The 17,770-nt window shown below is 41.0% G+C and overlaps 1 protein-coding gene and 1 long non-coding RNA gene across 16 annotated transcripts in view; one reads left to right on the plus strand and one right to left on the minus strand.

Annotated features, from left to right (window-relative positions):
• The window catches only part of LOC144583513 (uncharacterized), a 32,955-nt gene extending 30,060 nt beyond the window's left edge, over positions 1 to 2,895 (plus strand). Inside the window, exon 3 of the long non-coding RNA XR_013537316.1 lies at positions 2,710 to 2,895. This is a non-coding gene — a long non-coding RNA (uncharacterized LOC144583513). The remainder of the gene's footprint in view (positions 1 to 2,709) is intronic.
• ULK4 (unc-51 like kinase 4) overlaps positions 1 to 17,770 on the minus strand; it is a 596,488-nt gene that overhangs the window by 411,783 nt on the left and 166,935 nt on the right. For all 15 annotated transcript variants that reach the window (XM_078377379.1, XM_078377378.1, XM_073003534.2 and 12 more), the window contains exon 23: positions 11,530 to 11,663. In XM_078377379.1, the coding sequence (XP_078233505.1) occupies positions 11,530 to 11,663 (134 nt within the window). The remainder of the gene's footprint in view (positions 1 to 11,529; positions 11,664 to 17,770) is intronic.

Genomic DNA, 17,770 nt, shown 5'->3' on the forward strand with positions numbered 1-17,770 from the left:
GCAGGAGAAAGAAAAACAGAAGAAAAATAGATCCCGCTCAGCAGAAAAGCAGTAGAAAGAAGGATAGTCCTTAAAAGGATTTTTGGTTTAGTTAGCTCAAGGCTAGAGAGTTAGCTAGAGGCTAAAAGCCAGTAGAAAGAGTTTAGAAGTGCTCTGATCTTCCTAAGAGAACTGAACAGCTCGGCAGAAAAGAGGAACTGAGGGGAAGGGATGGTGGGCGGAGCATATGCCTCGTGGGGGAATCACACCACTAAATTGTTACTTTCAGCTCTAGAATCTTCCAAGAACGTCAGTGCAGGCGCAGACAAAACCCATATATGTGCATTCACAGAGGCCACGAAGAAGAACTGGCCCTTTCCCCTGCAAAGCTATAATCTGGTTCAGGATGCAAGCTGTCTTATTAGTGAGCAGAAACAGTTAAGACATTTCTCTCTGTACAAGGGGTCCTGGAAATGGTGCCAATCATATTTCCCCCAAACATCATGACCTTTCTCCTAGAACTAATAATTTAAAACTGGGGGAAGGAGACACATGGAAGGCCAAACTATACACCTACCTTTCCATACAGTTTGACCCTCTGGTGGCCAAACAGCTGGCTCTCATTATGGTTCCAATGAAAATCCTTGGAGGCACTTTGAACTGATATTAGTGCAGATATGGCTTTGAGTTGGATGGACTGCTATGCATGTGATCGAATGTGATAAAAACAGAAATAGGATGATAGAGGTGGTTTTGACCTATTTGACCTATTTAATGATCAGTTTTGATTAAACACTGGAAAGCTAGGTGTTGGTGTGAGGGAAGAAGGGACATGCAAAATTACTAACGTTTGAAAGAAGTATGATAGAATTAAAATAATGGAAGTATACCAATCAGGGTAGAGAAGTACTAGGGGGCAACAAGAAGTGCTATTAGCTTTTTTAATTCATGAACTGAAGAAACTTTTGCTTCAACCAAGACACCAGTACTGACACATATGCCTATATTACTGCTTCTATATAGACAATACTAGCAAGTATCTTCCACATTGGATAAAATTAAATTGAAAATTGAATCCTGGATGAAGGAAGAAGAAACAATTCTGCTCCAAAATAAGACCACGTGTAAGAACTGGAAGAACAATGAGGGAAGTCAAGTGAAAGAAAATACAAGGAGAATGAATGAGTACAATTAGCTCAAATGACTCATAAAACCTGATGTAGAATAACTGATTATCAAAATTCTATGCCTGGCCTGTCTAAAAAAAAACTTGTTCTGAACTGAGGCTGAAAAAAATGCAGAAAATACTATGTGATTGGGACAATCTGATCTGCATTTTTTTAAAAATTGGTCACATGACATAACAGCAAATGTGAATCAGCCATGAGTACTGTACTCCTACTCCCAAATTTGTAGTTTCGCCTTCAGTTGCTGTGGCTTCATTTTTCCTCCACAGTTGATTCATTCACATCAGTTCAAGTAGTGTGATTGCTTGAACTGATGCACAAAAGGGTTTGCTGTGCTTGGTGTAATGGTATGGCAGCTGATTTTGAGCATAACCTTGCTGGCGTGTGAGATGAGTGCAATTGTCCGGTAGTTGGAGCATTCCTTGGCACTGCCCTTCTTTGGTATTGGGATGTAGACTGATCTTTTCCAGTCCTCTGGCCACTGTTGAGTTTTCCAAACTTGTTGGCATATTGAATGTAGCACCTTAACAGCATCATCCTTTAAGATTTTAAATAGTTCGACTGGAATGCCATCACCTCCACTGGCCTTGTTGTTAGCCAGGCTTTCTAAGGCCCACTTGACCTCACTCTCCAGGATGTCTGGCTCTAGGTCAGCAACTATATTGTCTGGGTTGTCCGGGATATCCAAAACTTTCTGATATAATTCCTCTGTGTATTCTTGCCACCTCTTCTTGATGTCTTCTGCTTCTGTGAGGTCCCTTCCATTTTTGTCTTTTATCATGTCCATCTTTGCACAAAATTTTCCTCTAATATCTCCAATTTTCCTGAACAGATCTCTGGTTTTTCTTTTTCTGTTATTTTCCTCTACTTCTTTGCATTGTTCATTTAAGAAGGCCCTCTTGTCTCTCCTTGCTATTCTTTGGAAGTCTGCATTCAATTTTCTGTAACTTTCCCTATCTCCCCTGCATTTTGTTTCCCTTCTCTTTTCTGCTATTTGTAAGGCCTCGTTGGACAGCCACTTTGCTTTCTTGCATTTCCTTTTCTTTGGGATGGTTTTTGTTGCTGCCCCCTGTACAGTGTTACGAGCCTCTATCCAAAGTTCTTCAGGCACTCTGTCCACCAAATCTAGTTCCTTAAATCTGTTCTTCACTTCTACTGTGTATTCGTAAGGGATTTGGTTTAGATTATACCTGAGTGGCCCAGTGGTTTTTCCTACTCTCTTCAGTTTAAGCTTGAATTTTGCTATGAGAAGCTGATGATCAGAGCCACAATCAGCTCCAGGTCTTGTTTTTGCTGACTGTATAGAGCTTCTCCATCTTTGGCTGCAGAGAATATAGTCAATCTGATTTCGATGTTGCCCATCTGGTGATTTCCATGTGTAGAGTCGCCTCTTGTGTTGTTGGAAAAGGGTGCAAAGTCTGCAGGGATACAGAAGTCTGGAGATTTCTGGCAGTGGCAAAACGAAGGAAATTATTCCACTTATATTTGTATAAGAGGATAGTAGACGGTTTTTTGGACTTGTCTAACACCTCGTTGATTTCAGGCAGATCCTCCACACAGCCAAATCAAGGGAATCCAAGTCCGGGTATACAATGCTCCCCGAGTCCTGACTCAGCAGATGTGGCAGCTGTAGAAGTCTGAACACCTCAGTGGCCAACTCCTTCAGAGTAGAGAACCATGGTTGTCGTGGCCTGTATGGTGCTATGAGAACTGCTGATGACCTGTGCTGTCTGATCCTGACTAGAGATCTTTGGATCAGAGGGATCGGTGGAAACAGGTACAGAAGGTGGTCCTGCCATGGTATCATGACGGCATCTCCCTGGGAACCCAGGCCCCTGCCTGCTTGAGATGCATACCTTTCGCACTTCCTGTTCATGTGCGAAGCGAACATGTCAATGGTGGGACAACCCCATCTTCTGCACGGCATCTGGAATACATCATCGTCCAGTTCCTACTCGTGGGATTGTCCCTTCCGGCGACTCAGCTCGTCTGCCAGTTGGTTCTCTGATGTGGATATGTAGATTGCCACTGGATAGATGTGATGGTGGCAACACCACTCCCACAGGTGCATCGCAAGGTAGAGAAGGGACAAGGACCTCGCCCCGCCTTGTTTGTTGATGTAGTACAAGGTCATGGTGTTGTCTGTTACAACTTACACACCACGACCCTGTATCAGTGGCAGGAAGGCTCTGAACGACTTGATCACTGCTAGCATCTCCAGATGGTTGATGTGGAGGCCTCTTTGGCGATGTGACCAGAGGGCATTTATGGTATGACCGTTGCAGTGAGCTCCCCAGCCTGTGGGGCTCGCATCTGTTGTTACTTGTGCAGAGAGTTGCAGAGGTCGAAATGGGCGGCCCATTAGTAGATGAGGTCGGAAACCCCACCACTGTAGTTGTCTTGCCAGCTCTGGGGTGACTAGGATCTTCTTCCTTGGATCCTCTAACATTGGGTCGAAATGATGGAGAAACCAAGCCTGTAGCGAACTCATTTTTACCCTGGCATGTAGTAAGGATGCTGTAGTTGAGGCCATGAGACCCAGCAGATGTTGTGCATGATGTGCTGACACCAGAGCATGTGGTTGAAACTTTTGAAGAGCGGTCTGTAGTTTGTAGATGCGCTCTGGAGGAAGGAAGAGCCTTGCCCTTCTGGAGTCCAGTGTTGCTCCTATATAACTCATAACTCGAGAGGGTTTTAGGGTAGATTTGTCAAAATTTATGGTGAGACCTAGACTCTGCAGAGTGTGGAGGGTGAACTTGGTGCCCTGAATGGCTTTCCGTCTGGATGGCGACACTACAAGCCAGTCGTCGATGTACGGGAATACTTTGACACCCTGTAAACGTAGAAATGCAGCCATTGGAGCCATGCACTTTGAAAACATGTGTGGAGCCGTTGCTAAGCCGAATGGTAAGGCCGCATACTGGTAGATCTTGTTGTTGATTATAAACCGCAGATACTTCCTGTGATGCCGGTGTATGGTGACGTGGAAGTATGCATCCTTCAGGTCTATAACCACAAACCAATCTCCTTTTTTCAACAGGTAGACGATGGACTCTAGGGTGACCATCCAGAACCGGCGTGGCTGAAGGTAAGTGTTGAGGTCCCTGAGGTCCAGTATAGGTCTGAGACCTCCATCCTTTTTTGGAACGGTGAAATACCGGGAGTAAAACCCCCTGAGGATGTCCTGACGAGGGACCCGTTGTATTGCCTTCTTTTGGAGCAGAGTGAGAACCTCCTCCTCCAGGGTGGGATTGGATGTTGTCATTCACAGATACCCTAGAGGAGGAAGTTCTACCAACTCTAACCGGTAGCCAAATCTGATGATGTTCAGTACCCAATTGTCCTTTGATATTATTTGCCAATTGTTGCAAAATGGGGCCAGCCGTGTATGATGGTCCTGAAGCAAAGGGTTGATGCAGTCAAAGGTACTGCTTGGATTTCTTGTTGGGTGGGTGATAAGATTGATGCTTATGTGATGTTTGCTGTTTGTAGGGTGGAGCAGTAGAAGACTACTGAGAAGATCTACCTTGAGAACCCCTGTAAGGCTTGTGACCTTGAGAAGCTTGCTGATGATACTGCTGCTGGGGAAACTGCCTTTGCCATTGTTGTTTTTGGAAATGAGGCTGTTGGTGAATGGTGTACGATTTAGCAGTTTTTTTACTTTCATTTATGGACCTGAGTTACTCATCAGTCTTCTCATTAAATAAACCCTTTGTGTCAAAAGCCTGTTTTTCAATTTGCTTTTTCACGTCCTCAATAATGCCAGATGCCCTGAGCCAGGCGTGGCATCAAAGAGTTGTGGCAGAGTTCAATGACTTAGCTGCAACGCCTGTGGCATGTCTTGCCGCCAAACGTTGGTGCTTAGACAATGTCATAGCCTCAGCATGAGCATTTAAACACTCTTGTCTAATATCCTCAGGAGCAGTCTGGAGTGCTGGAAGTACTTTATTCCAAAGGTGCTTCTGGTATGCTCCCATTGCTGCCTGGTAATTGCAAATCTTTAGTAGGAAAGATTGGAAGTTGTAGATTTTCCTACCTAACACATCCATTTTTCTGCCCTTTTATTGGTGTGAGTAACATGTGGTCTCCCTGAAGCTTTAGAAGCATTCGCATGGACAATGACAGAGTTGGGAGCAGGAGGTTTAGACAAGAAGTTAACTTCATCTCCATGAACTCTGTACATGTTTTCAGTTCTCCTAGAGACAGAAAGAGGGGTAGCTGGTTGAGAACAAGCGTCCATAAGCAGAGTAAATAGTTGGGAAATGTAGTTGAGGCTCAGTGGCTGAGAAGACTATCGATGTCCCCAAAAATGGGATCATCTGTTGGAGGAGGTGGTAGTTGTGTTTGCATTTTCAAAACATTAGCCATTCAGGTCACCATCTGTGAATAAGAGGAGAAATCCTCAGAGGGAGAGGATGGATGGGGATTCCCCGTATCTGACTCGAAGGAGTCCGCCTCCACTGGTGACTGGGCATGCAAAGGGGAGAAAACCTCTTCATCTTGATTGGAAGACACTTCACAAAGCTGGTCATCTTCCTCAGATGGAAGTCTATGTACAGCAGTTTCAGCTAAGGATAACTGAGGAGTTTGTTGGACATTTTTGACCCTCGACGTCGAGGTGGAAGAAGTCTTTTTAGAGGCCTTCATATCCAAAGCAGGTATCATAATGTTGACGTCGATGCTTTTTCCTCCTTCGCCCTGAATGACTGCGTCCAGATCATTGATGCCTGTGTTTCTTTTGACGTCGGGAATCCTCCACATCAGAATCATGACATCGATCGGAGGAAGAATGCCGCCTTTTCGACCCTTTCTTGTGAGGAAGGAGAGCTCTCCTCGGAGAGCAAGATGGGGAATGCGGAGTTTCAGTCGCCTGGCTGGCAGATGCGGGGCCAAGATGGGCAGAATGAGGGCTGGATAATACAGCATCCTCAACTTTATCCGGACTGGGCGAATGCCCAGGCTCAAGCGGTGCCTCAGGTTGCTGTGAGAGTGGCAAAGATGGAGCTGCTTCAGATAGGGATTCGTGGTCCCTTGAGGAATCCTACAAAATGGGTGAAGGCAGTGAAGGTGTAACAGGTGGAAGAGAGGTGATCTCTTTAGCCTTGGACGTCTTAGGCTGCCCAGCCTGTTTTTTAGCCTTTGCCATGTCTTTGGAAACAGGCACCTTAGACGTAGAAGGAGCCTTCTTGGAGGGACCTGAGGTGGTTCTCTTAGATGGCTTAGATGACTTGGAAGTAGATGTAGAGGGGAGAGACACAGTTGTCTCAGAATGAGGGGTCCCTGAAGGATTAGAGGAAGTCTCCATTTCAGAAGGGTTGAAAACAGAGTCTTTCCCCAAAGACATAGTTTAAGTCTCTGTTGGCGCACTTTTTTTTAAAGTATTTTATTATTTTTATGACATACATATCTACAACAAACAACAACAGAAATACCTACAAAACAATAACACATGAAACTAACAAAACATACAAGACTAACAAAACAAACATATAGGCGGGAAGGTATTTCCCATACCAGCTTATCTATTATATAGATTTTGACTACAGAAGTAATATATCCATGTGCATCTGCACGTGTTATATTCCACATCACTATTTTATATATCTAATTAAGTATCTAAACATCCTAAATTTATAATAATTTTTTTTTAAATTCCCTCATCTGCATTTCCATCCATCTGTCTCTCATCATATCCATCATAATATCCTCACAGGCCTATTCATTCCTCGATGGTCTCCATTCTTATATACAGAAAACTATGTATCTCATCTTTTCAGCATAATCACTCTTATGGTTCACACATATTTGATATTTCCATATACATGCCTTAGAGCAAAACATCCAATATTATTATTCATCATCATTTCTAAAATTCATAAATCACATACGCTTGTCTAACCTTAAATTTCATATCAGGCCAAATTTGCTTATAGTATATTAGTCATGCTTATAGTATATTAGTCATGTTGCTTTATATATTAATTATATATTAGTTATATCTATCTTAAACCAATTGACTTCTATTATTTATTTAGCAAGTAACTTCCTCCTTTCTGGTTTCTATTTATCAGTTCCAGTGTCATCAAACCGGGATTGGCTCTCTAATCTTATCAACATTGTCACTATTATGGTCACACATATTTAATGTCTCAATATACATGCCTCACAAACAAAGTGTTTTCCAGTTTTGAAATGCCATCTATAATATTTTTTAAAAACATTTTCTATGCGATTGACTAATTTGATCCCAATGTAGTCAGTATTCTGGTTTTGGAGCAACATAGTATGTGATCTCTGATCGTAAATTCCTGCCCTCAGCTTTGCCCATCCCTCCCCCTCTACATTCTTTCTTTTTGGAACAGTCTTGAGAAACATTCTCCCTTCCCCGTCCCCCTTTTGTCTTTTTTAGTCATCCTTTGAAGAAAAGGAGTCTTTTTCTTCTCTCTCTCTGACTCTGGTTTCTCTTCAGATCGTACAGATTCCTCACCTCTCTCTGACGAAGGTGGCTGTTTCCCCGGCATTGAAGACTGTTCATTAAAGATCTGGTTAAGCAGTTTCTCCTTGCTTTCGATCTTTTCGTGCAAAGCAGAAAAAGTCACTTTCAGGTCCATTCTGAACTCCTCAAATTGCATTTTCAAGTGATTAATTATGTTACTTTGACATTCTTGAAGTTCTCAAAGAAGTTCTTTGATATGAATCATTGCCAGTTGCGATGATAACTCTCCCCCACCTTCCATGGTCATAGCAGTCAGCAGATTAGTTACTCAAATTTCCCACATGATTTATTAGCTAGTCCACACTTAAAGTCTTACGAGGGGGGACTCCATGGATGTTATTTGATTTACAGATCACCTTGTAGTCAGATACAGAGTCACTTAGATTAAATTATGCCGAGTTATTTAGAGTTCTTAAGTCCTGACTTTATAAATTTATGAGAAGCCAATTTCTCTGGGAGGAAGGGTTAAGAGAGAAAAAGAGCAAGTTGGTTTTGTTTCCAAGCTGTGGCGTAGTAAAGAAAACTCTGATGTTACAGGCATCAACAAAGTTATACCACTTGAGCTCTCCTTCTTATCAGCTTTCAAATAGCAGGCGCTGATTTAACCCAAATGTGTGATTCACAGAGACCACGCGGAAGAACTATCAATTCTAAAGGAAATCAACCCTGAGTGCTCACTGGAAGGACAGATCCTAAAGATGAGGCTCCAGTACTTTGGCCATCTCATGGGAAGAGAAGGCTAGAAGACCCTGATGTTGGGAAAGTGTGAGGGCAAGAGGAGAAGAGGGTGACAGGGGATGAGATGGTAGGGCAGTGTCACTGAAGCTACCAACATGACTTTGACCAAACTCCGGGAGAACAGGAGGGCCTGACGTGCTCTAGTCCATGGGGTCACAAAGATTCGGACACAACAACTAAAAAACAACAAGTTAATTTTCCTGTAATCATGCATCCTGCAACACAGATTGATGCAAACAGACCCGAGGAAACCCGAATTCCCTTGGGCAACTTTATAGCAAGTGAATTTACATTTTTCTGTGTCTAGTCCCACACTGAATGAAATATTCAGGCTCCTTCCACCTGGATTTCAGAGGACCAGCCATCCACAGTGCTAAAGGGACCTAGCCAGCTGAAGGAGGCTGCCATTGTTTATTAATTACATCCCCTACTATGGTTGGAACCTTGTGGGCAATACACAATATTATAATCTATAAAACTAAGCTGTGCCCTTTTCCATTTTTGTGGTTTAGATTGCTATTTTAGGTACATGGTTAATTAACCCTTGTATACTTTACAGACTCAGACTCACACTGCAATTACTGCTTTCAGATGCCAGAACTTTTGTTATGGAACAGTTAGTTGCTAGGCAAAATACCTGTCCATTATCTTCATATTCTATACATCTTTTTCAGTTTATATAACTGAAAAATTAGCTATATGATAATGAGAAAAGGGATGAGAATTGTCTCAAATTAGATATGATTTTAGCTGAAGAGGCAAAATTAACATTTTGCATTGCTGAAGCTCTGGCTGACAGACAATTGAACAGCATTTAATAAGCATTTTTATAGTCAGTATGATCTAGATTTAAAAAACGAATTCTTACTTTGAAAATGAATAGCTTAATATACATAGTTTACAGCTACATCTACTGGAAGACTCTGAGATTTCAATGTTGTTTACATGTAAAGATAGAAGAAGTTTAAGGCATCAAAGAAATCAGTTTACTTTTGGACACTAAGATGCTAACTTCACATTACTCTAGTATAAGAATACACCAACAATTCTGTAAAGAGAATAATTTGCAATGGAGAAGCAGAATATAGTTAACTCTCCCCATTTCCCTCTGTGAAATTCAAAACAGATTTTTCCATCCATGGCAATAAATATAAATTAAGATTAACCCTACAACTCCTATTTTTATATAGATATATAGATATACAGTGGTGCCTCGCTTAACGACGTTAATTCGTTCCAGCAAAATCGCTGTAGAGTGAAAATGTCATAAAGCGAAATAAAAAAGCCCATTGAAATGCATTGAAAACTGTTCAATGAGTTCCAATGGGCTGAAAACTCGCCGTTCAGCGAAGATCCTCCATAGGGGCAGCTATTTTCGGGTGACTGTAAAGCGAAAAATGGCTCCTAAACACAGCGGGGAGCCACTTTGTACACCCGGTGGCCATTTTGAAACCCGACGATCAGCTGTTTTTGATCGTCGTAAAGCGAAAATCGGTTCCCGAAGCAGAGAACCGATCATCGCAAAGTGGAAAAACCCCATTCAAACCATCATTTTGCGATCGCAAAAACATCGTCGTCAAGCGGATTTGTTGTTAAATGGGGCAATCGTAAAGCAGGGCACAACTGTAGACTAAAGATGGGCATGACTCTCCCCCATTTGTCACACACCACCGGGGTCCTCCTTTTCCAGCAGTGCTCTAGTCTGGGCAGGAGCTCAGGCTGCCCCTCCCCACCTCCTCTAACAACCGACCACTCATCAGCTAAATGGAAAGAATCCGTCCCGTCTCCTTGTAGGAGTGGTCGGCTGCAGAAGAAGGTGGGAAAGGTTAGGCTGAGCTCCTGGATCGGAGTGCCACTGGAGGAGGAGGACCCCAGCAGCGCATGACAGATCAGTGGGCCAGACAGCCTGGGGGGGCAGGGGGAGGGTCCATGTGGCACCTCTGGTTTTGTGCTGACAGTTTTATAGGACATGGCATGACTTTAGTCATGCCCATCACTAATTTAGACTGAGAATAAGTTCTCAAAATACATTCCTTAATTATGACTGCTGTCATTGCTTCATTCTCAGCTAACACTAGTACTCATTTTACTCCATCAAACTTTAGCATTACAAAATGCTGGATGTACAAGAACCAGAGAGAGGAAAGTGTGAGAATGCCTGGCCATGCCCACCTATGCAACCCCAAAGGCAGGGGTGGGCAGTCTTGGCAGGAAAAAGAACCACATTCTAATTTGACCAGAAGTCCATGTACAGCAACCCTCTCCCCTGCAAAAGCTGGCAAAAATTGGAGGTGCATTTCTAAGATGCTTTCCAGGCTTCTTCACTACTATTTTATTTTTATTTCTACTTCTTTTAATGTTTAGTGTTTTAATACTGCTGACATATTATCTTAATTAAAAATCATAGTTCCTTATCTTAATTGCAGGAGGAAATCTTCACTTAAAGTACTTAAAAAACCAGAAGGCATTACTATGAATAAAAAACTTTCTCTGCCAATTAAGTCAATTATAACCTAGAGTCAATTGAGTTTTGAAATACAATTTTGAACAAAATGAAGACCGCAAATAATATCAGGACAATAAATAAGTAAAAGCAAGCTGGAATAAACCTAAAATAGCTGCAAAGGAACTGTGATAGAAACTGTACTGCCCTTTTTGGTGCAGTGGATCATAACACTGATTTTTATTAAGTGAGAAAAAAATTATTATGTTGGGAGGATTGGAGAGGCAAAAAAATGCTTGGGGTTACATCATGCCCATCTCAACATGACAGATTGCCTAGCCAGCCACCAATGCAATGCTCAATTACTGAATAGTTACCAATCATTACTCAACAAGATTTTACTATACATTGGGTGAAATCCTGTTGTACAGCTCTGTGTGCACAATAGCAATGCTGCAGCAAATCACTAGTGTTTAATGGCTTCCTTTGGTGATTATATGCAACTTCACTCCATTGTGTCTAAGTCACACGTACCCTGAAATAATCAGGGTACATATGACTTAATCAGAAGCAATTTGCTGATGATGACACCATCTCCACTATGCATGAAGAGTTGCACAAGATTTCTGCCAGTACACAAAAAGCAAAAGAGAAAATCCATTTTTATAGGGGATAATACAGTTTACCTAGAATGTGTGGCAGCTCCTGCACAATATAACAGATAAGAATATCCAGGCATTTTGACAAGTATTCACTGCTAGTTTGCTTCTCTTTTCCTAGGGTGGTCTTTCTGCTGTCTCTTTCAATGTACATCACCAATCTATAAAGAAGCAAAGACAAAGATTACCTGATATGACAAATGGGTACTACTTTCAAAAGACGCTGGAGACAAACATTCACATATGGCACAGTGCAAATGGAATAAGGTTACACATTGCCCCAGTAGTTAATCTAACAACTTTCTCCTTTAGAGGAGAAATCAATTCAAAAAGGGCAGAAACCTAATTCTCAGACAGTAAACTACATAATGAGCTGAGATCAACAGATATATCATGCTTATATGAAATGAATGATTAAGAAAATAGTTTTCTTTCTTTCTTTCTATCTTTTTTTTTTTTTTTTTTTTTGCTTTTCAAGTTTTTTCCAATTGCAAAATTCCAGCTGGTATCTGTGTCAAAAGAGTGATAGACAGTTACAGTTTTAGGAAAGGCAGATATCATTCTTCAAATGTATTTCAGGAAACGTCTATTTTCTATTTTGCCCGTTTTCATGACCACCTTGTTAACTGTGATCATAACTAAAACTCTCTAAAACTAGTCCGGACAAGGCATTTATTATACCATCCTGTCTTGATTGCTGAACTGTAGAATTATAGAATCATAGAATACTTGAGTTGGAAGGGACCCATAAGGCCAATGAGTCCAGTCCCCTGCTCAAGGCAGGTATCCAAATCAAAGCAAATCTGACAGATGGTTGTCCAATTTTCTCTTGAATGCTTCCAATGTTGGAGTACTCACCACCTCTCGAAGTAACTGGTTCCATTGCCACAAAGGGGCTTCAAATGTTGTCCTCTAATCATATATCTCCCTCCCCCCGTTCTACAAGTTTTCTATCTTTGTTTTTGTTTTCTATGGAAAATATGTTAAGGGATTAAGTGTGGAATAGCTGCACATTGCCTTCTAACTCTCAGCATAATGAGCTTTCCATCTGGAAGCATTCTGGGTTCAGCTGTATTTACTCTGTAATAAGTGCATGTTTTCAGTTGGAAATTATGTTTGTAACTTGACAACCTAATTCGCAAGCTTGGACCTTGTTTCCTCTTCTGACTTAGCCCAAGTACAGCACTATTTTCAAAAATCAGGGTAACAATTAGCAGTAGGTAACAAGAACATCAGCTCCTGTAGGCCATCCCACATAATCCAGTAAACTAACCTGGCCCTTAGATGAAGGCCAAAACTATATAACACACAGAATTGGAACATGGAACATGAAAAGTATGAATCAAAGTAAACTGGAAACCATAAAGCAAGAAATTGAACATATAAATATTGCTTGGTGTCAGTGAACGAAAGTAGACTAAAATGGAACATTTTCAGTCAGACAACTACAAAGTGTTTTAGTCTGGAAATGACAAACTCAGGAGAAATGGAGCAACTCTAATATGAGGCAAAATGTAGCACAGGCAGTTATCAGTTATAATGAAACATCTGACCAAATAATATCAATCCAACTCCATGGAAAACCTATCAACATAACCATCATTCAAGTCTATGCTCTAACTACCCTGTTTCCCTGAAAATAAGACCTAACCTGAAAATAAGCCCTAGTATGATTTTTCAGGATTCTTGCAACATAAGCCCTACCCAAAAAATAAGCCCCAGTTAAGTGAAACCCCACCCTCCACCATTGTGCAGCAACCAGATTACATGACTGTATTTTAATAAATGTAGATTATTGTACATGAAATAAAAAAAAAACCCTGAAAATAAGCCGTAATGTGTTTTTGGGAGTAAAAATTAATATAAGACCCTGTCTTATTTTTGAGGAAACACGGTACTAATGCCAAAGAAGATGAAACTGATAGCTTTTACACAAATGTCTAAGAGAAAATTAATCATACACCAAAATAAGACATGTTTATAATCGTATGTGACTGGAATACAAAAGCAGAGAACAAAGCAGAACCATTTTTTTTTTTAAGTTTGGCCTAGGGGATGGGGAATGACTCACAGTTTTTTAAAAATTGTTTAACAATAAAACGATATATATAAAAAAGAGAAACAAAATACATGTATCTTACAACGACTCAATAAACCTAAGCAAACTTAGTGTACCCATCACCAGAAACAATACAGTGGACCCTCTACTTACGGAATTAATCCGTATTGGAACGGTGGCTGCAGGCTGAAAAGTCTATAGGTCGAATCTCCATTGACCTACAATGCATTGAAAACTGATTAATCTGTAACCAGCTGTTTTTGTTCCGTTTTGGGTTTTTTCTGGTCTGTAGGTCGATTCTCTGGTTGCAAGTCGAACCTAAATTTTGCAGCCAGAGAAGTCTGTAACTCGAAAAGTCTGTAAGTCGAGCCATCTGTAAGTCGAGGGTCCACTGTATATATTTCCTTCAAACTATTGGTTATGATGCCCTATAACCCTTCCAAAATGAAATTATTTCTTGTTTGGGTAAAAGATCTTTGCTTTCAAGAATACAACATTCAAAAAACTTATTCTTCTTTAATAATCCCTGAAGAGAATACAGAAAACATTAAGTGCATAATATCAGGCTGATAACAAAGTGGCTGCTTTAAGTCATAAAGATCTACATGGTTTGGAATCCTACCACTTTAGAAAGAACCTGCCCATAACCTGGGATCAACATCCAAGGTCTAACTTAAAAAGAGGTTCAAAGGAAAGTGAGAAGAGGGTAATTTAGTTGTGGCTCCTATCTATGGAATTCTCAATGTCAGGTTAAAATATTTTGCTATTTCCTGGCATTTGACATAAGAGGCTTATTTTTCAGTATCGAAATTATATAAACAAACAAATCCTGATTAGAAAACAATTACTGATTTGTTAAACTCGATAGGAGGGTGTTTCTATTGTGTGTTTAGCAATCATGTATTAAATTGTAAGAGGGTGCAAGTCCCTTTGAAAAAAGAATCTAAAACATTTAGTACAAACAATATTTATTTATTTATTTATTTATTTATTTATTTATTTATTTATTTATTTATTGTCATTGTAAGTATATACACAGTATACCCATACAATGAAATTCACAGACACCCAGAGACCAGACACATGCACACACATAAAATTCCCCAAACACTCCCCACCCACTAAAAGTCCTCACTAAAAACACAAACATCTACACCGCAGGCCAAGTAACACAGTCCAACTAACTATTCACTACTGGTGGTCTTTAAGCTCATTATTAAGTGAAATTATAGCTCTGGGATAAAAACTATTCAGAAAATGTGTGGTCCGAGTCTTAATTGTTCTATATCTTCTGCCAGACGGCAACAGTTCAAAAAAGTTATAAGCAGAATGGGAAGAGTCTCTCAGGATGCTGTGTGACTTCCTCAGACAGCGGGATGTGAAGATGTCATCCAGGGTTGGTAGCTGGAGTCCAATGATATTCTGGGCAATTTTAATGGCTTTTTTGTCCGCTACAGAGCTACTCCCAAACCATGCCAGAATGCCATAGGTTAGGACACTCTCAATGGTGCTACGATAGTATGACAGAAGTAAATCCTGAGATAAATTTAACTTGCCGAGCATTCTCAGGAAATACAGCCTCTTCTGTGCCTTTTTCACTAGCATGTTGGCATTTATATTCCATGAGAGGTCCTCTGGGATGTAAGTGCCCAGAAATTTAAAACTACCAACTCTCTCCACTTCCTCGCCATTTATATACAGTGGTAAATGTACATTTCTCTTCCTCCTAAAATCAATGAGTTCTTTAGTTTTTTTATGTTAAGTGTGAGATGATTTTCTTTACACCAAAGTATCAACCCTTGTACTTCCTTTCTATAAGCAGACTCATTGTTCTTATTTATGAGCCCACCACTGTCATATCATCTGCAAATTTAATAATTGTGTTGGTATTATACAGTGGGGTGCAATCATGTGTGTACAAGGAATAGAGGAAGGGACTTAGCGCACAGCCCTGGGGAGCTCCTGTAAGTACCAGGGTAGAAGAATGGTGAGATCCCATCCTTACTGACTGTGGCCGATCTGTCAGAAAGTCCTTTATCCACACGCAGATCTTCTGAGGTAATCCCAGGTTGATCATTTTAAAAAACAACCTATTTGGTAGAATGGTATTAAAAGCAGAGCTATAATCCACAAACAACAGCCTCGCATAAGTTCCCTGTTGTTCTAAGTGGCTCAATACAGTATGGAGTATAATGGACACAGCATCATCAGTAGATCTATTTCTCCTGTATGCAAATTGCCATTGGCCCAAAGAAGGTGGAAGTCTAGCCTTAATGTAATCCAGCACCAATCTCTCATAATAACAGATGTTAAAGCTACTGGTCTATAGTGATTGAGAGATACCACAGCTGACTGCTTGGGGACTGGCACTGTAATAGATGTCTTCAGGCAAGTGGGGACAGAACACTGCAACAAGGATAGATTGAAAATATCCGTAAAAACTCCAGCTAATTCTGCAGCGCAGCCCCTAACAACTCATCCAGTGATTCCATCTGGTCCAGCTGCCTTTCGAACATTAGTATTCTGAAAAGCATGTCTCACATCTGAAATCTGCAGTAGTAGTGGTTGTCTGTCGATGGTAGATTCTAGTGATGTATTATAGACAGTAGGTGCTGGAATAATGGTTGTTCCTGTTTCCACCTCAAAATGGCTGAAAAATTGATTTAACTGCTCAGCCAAAAAATCATTGCTGCTACACGGACTGTTTTTGTTACTCTGCCCCGTGATTTGTCGTAGGCCATGCCATACCCGACGAGTGTCAGAACTCTCAAGATATTGCTCAATTCTCTGGCTGTACATAGCTTTGGCATCCCTAATTCCCCTTTTCAGTTTAGCTCTGGCCTCTCTATACTTTAGTTCATCACCAGAATGAAAAGCAGCATTTCTGGCTTTTAGTAAAAGGCACACTTTTCTATTTAGCCAAGGCTTGTTATTAGAAAACACTCGTACTTGTCTGGTGGTAGTAACAACATTGATGCAGCTTTTGATATAAAACAGTACAGTACTGTCGAGGCATAAGTATCAACATTGTCCTCCTCAAACAGTGCCCAATCAGTGCTCCTAAAGCAATCTTGAAGTTGCTCAGATGCACCTACTAGCCACACTTGTCTTTCTCTAGTTGATGGTCTGATTCTGTTAACAAGAGGTCTGTATGATGGAATCAAAAACAGAGATATATGATCTGACTGTCCCAAACTAGGCAATGGCTTCGTCTTATATCCATGCATGATGTTACTATATACATGATCCAAGGTATTTTCCCCTCTAGTGGGACAGTCCACATACTGATAAAACTTCGGGAGGACAGTCTTTAAATTGGCTTGATTGAAATCACCTGCTACCACCAGCACTCCATCTGGGTAGGCCTGCTGTTGTTTGCTGATAGCAGTTAACAAACAACTCATAGCTGTGGTTGTGTTAGCATCAGGAGGTATATATATTGCTGTTATTATAACAACATTAAACTCACGAGGCAGGTAAAAGGGGCGGCATTTCACTGCCAAATACTCCAAATCAGGAGAACAGTGAATGTCCATTATTTTAACATCTGTGCTACAGTTATTGTTTGTGTAAACACAAACCCCTCCACCTCTGCTCTTCCCAGATTCAATAGACCTGTCTGCTTGATGTACTCTGCGTCCTTGTAGTTCAATTACCTCCCCTGGGATGGAAGAGTCAAGCCACATCTCTGTAAAGATCATAACGCAACAGTCCTGAATATTTTTCTGCAGGGAGATAGTAAGTTCCAACTCCTCAATCTTGTTGGGTAGAGATCTAACATTTGAAACAAAAAGACTTGGCAATGCAGGCTTGTGAGGATTTTTGCCTAACCTCACTCGTAGACCAGCCCTGCAACCTCTTTTCTGCTTGCGTTTTCTCCATGTTCTTTTCTTCCTGACAGGGAGAGCAGGGGGAGTAACCCACGGATATGCAGGCCGTCTAAAAAACTCAGCTGGTATGTTGTAAGTTGAGACCCTCGGTTCAAAGTTGCAACCTTCTCTGCCAATAGATAATAATTCTTGTCGACTGTAAATTACTTGTGCCTGAGCATGCAGAGTCCATAATAAGGAGTACAGAAACAAAATAGTTAAAAGATACTGATCTCTGGAGTGCCTAGCCACTGCAAATGCTTGCGCCGCCATCTTGACCAACTGTCACTAGAAATATGGATTTCTATTCAAAACCAAGCCTGACTGAGCTCAGAGAGCT

Source organism: Pogona vitticeps, chromosome 6, assembly GCF_051106095.1.
Source record: "Pogona vitticeps strain Pit_001003342236 chromosome 6, PviZW2.1, whole genome shotgun sequence".
Lineage (NCBI taxonomy): Eukaryota > Metazoa > Chordata > Lepidosauria > Squamata > Agamidae > Pogona > Pogona vitticeps.